General features: G+C 37.7%; 1 protein-coding gene across 1 annotated transcript; it reads left to right on the forward strand.

The window, feature by feature from the left end:
• Positions 1 to 367: 367 nt before the first annotated feature.
• On the forward strand, positions 368 to 1,012 carry LOC149213875 (abscisate beta-glucosyltransferase-like). The gene has a single exon (XM_089389192.1). It carries the CDS (start codon positions 368 to 370, stop codon positions 1,010 to 1,012), a length of 645 nt encoding a protein of 214 aa, XP_089245318.1.
• Positions 1,013 to 2,189: the final 1,177 nt, after the last annotated feature.

A 2,189-nucleotide genomic window follows, 5' to 3' on the forward strand; every position in this document is an offset into this window, starting at 1 on the left:
AGCATCATGGACCATACATCATCGGACCATGCATCCCGCTCCGGCTGCCCATCGAAACCCCCGGCGACCCTGCCCGCAGCCACCCGCAGCCTCCCATCAGATTGAATTTGTTGCGGCAACAGTCCCTCTATTTCAAATTTCAGATTTGAGTTTTGAGCGGGATGCACCTTTGTATACGATACATATACGATTGAATTTTGAAAACCCTCCAAACTTTGAAATTTGAATTTCAATGCGCGCTCAAATTTTTGGAATGAACTGATGACAGAAACATTGTTGGGTTTCCACCAAGGTTTTTGTGTTACATTCGCCCAGCGCTGACGTCTCATGAAGTTTGTGGTGAAAGTATCAAAACGTTTCTGAACGAATGCCTCCGCCTCCTCCTCCTGGTTTGAGGTCCCAATCCCCGCCGTGGATGAACGGGGTCGAGGACTGCGTGGAAATTTTGGTCAACACACGCTGGGAGCTGGAGTTTCCGTTCATCAAATACACAGAAAAGGAGATAGAGAAGCCCATCTGGGCAGCAGGGCCTTTTCTGCCCTTTTCCTCTTTCTGGAATCAGTCAGAACCATGTACTGCTATAACGCATGATAGCGCCATCCGCAACAGGAAGAGCAGTATCGATGAAGACCGATGTCTGGAATGGTTGAATTCCAAGGCGCTTGTATCAGTTCTCTACGTTTCTTTGGGCCGCATAGTCTGTCCCTCCGATGAAGAGATGACAGAGCTCGCTCTTGGATTGGAAGCTGCCCAGAAACCATTCATTTGGGTTTTACAGAACCATCGCCGTCCTCCTCCTCCTCATCCTGATCATCGTCCTCATGATCATCAGGTTAGTAATGGCGGAGGAGGAGAGTACGTGCTTCCAGAGGGCTTCGAAGGTCGAATCGAGGGATTGGGTTTGATAATCCGTGGTTGGGCGCCTCAGCTGCTCTATTCCGGAACGATTCATCGAATCGGTATGTTAAAACCTTGGATACCGGAGCATCGTATAATGCCAGGAATTGGGTAGATTCTTCAAAAGCCATCAAATCATTAAGCTTTGATTGGATGTTGCACTTCCGACTTTCCCTGTGGCGACCTTGAATAGAATTCTCCAAAGTCTGTATAACTCTGGAACTCTGGCAATAAAAACAAAGTGATCCGATGTTTATATTTTCCAGTTTATTAATATATTTGATAGGATGTTGTAAGTTCGAATTTATTAATATAATTTTTTTGATTGTTTTTCTATAGTCAATTTTGAAATAGATCTGGATGGTCCTCTGCAAAAGCAGATTTTTATTTTTCCTAAACTCGCGTTACAGATTTTCAAAATCAAATAGATCTTAATAGTCCTTTTGGATAACAGTTTTTTTTTTTCTTATCTTAAATTCGGGTTATCGGTTTTCAAAATTTTTAATAAATTTATGAGTAGATTATAAATATGATCACGCCCATAAACTTATTTACTCACCATTAGCAGAATATTGATTATATATTTTCTACCTACAATTATAAATATAAATATTGAGATGACTTTGATAATATTCACAGCCGCACAAATAGCCTAGAACTACGTTGCACCTAAATTGAATGAAAAATACCACTTATCTTTAATAACTTCATGAGCTGATTATAAATATGATTATGCGCAAAAACTTATTTGCTTACCACCTAAATTGAATGAAAAATACCACTTATCTTTAATAACTTTATGAGCAGATTATAAATATGATTACGCCCATAAACTTATTTGCTCACCATTTGTAGCTGAACATTGATTATATATTTTCCACTTATATATATATATATATATAAAAAATAAATTCATGAGTAGATTATAAATATGATTATGCCCATAAATTTATTTGCTCACCATTTGTAGTAAAATATTGATTATATATTTTCTACTTACAATTATAAATATAAATATTGAGATGATTTTGATAATATTCACAAATAGTCAGTTTCACTTAAATTGAATGGAAAATACCACCTAAACTGTGTAACACTAATAAAATTATTGCAAATTAAGGCTGAACACAAAAACTCCAAAAACCAAAATTAGTAATGAACTTGCTTCCATATTAAAAACAAATATCGATTCTTCTTTTATACATACAAGTGACTGCTTCCGAGAAGGCTGGAATGTAACCCCAACTCCACCGACAATGTGGGTCTTGGCTCAGGGACATTATATTTATGAA

This window comes from Pinus tabuliformis, chromosome 1_1, assembly GCF_031772625.1.
Source record: "Pinus tabuliformis cultivar Carrire ecotype Pingquan chromosome 1_1, CPIR1, whole genome shotgun sequence".
NCBI classification, from domain to species: Eukaryota; Viridiplantae; Streptophyta; class Pinopsida; order Pinales; family Pinaceae; genus Pinus; species Pinus tabuliformis.

What these genes read in the sequence shown, in the direction of transcription:
- LOC149213875 (XM_089389192.1), top strand. Translation starts at nt 368, where the DNA reads ATGCCTCCGCCTCCTCCTCCTGGTTTGAGGTCCCAATCCCCGCCGTGG.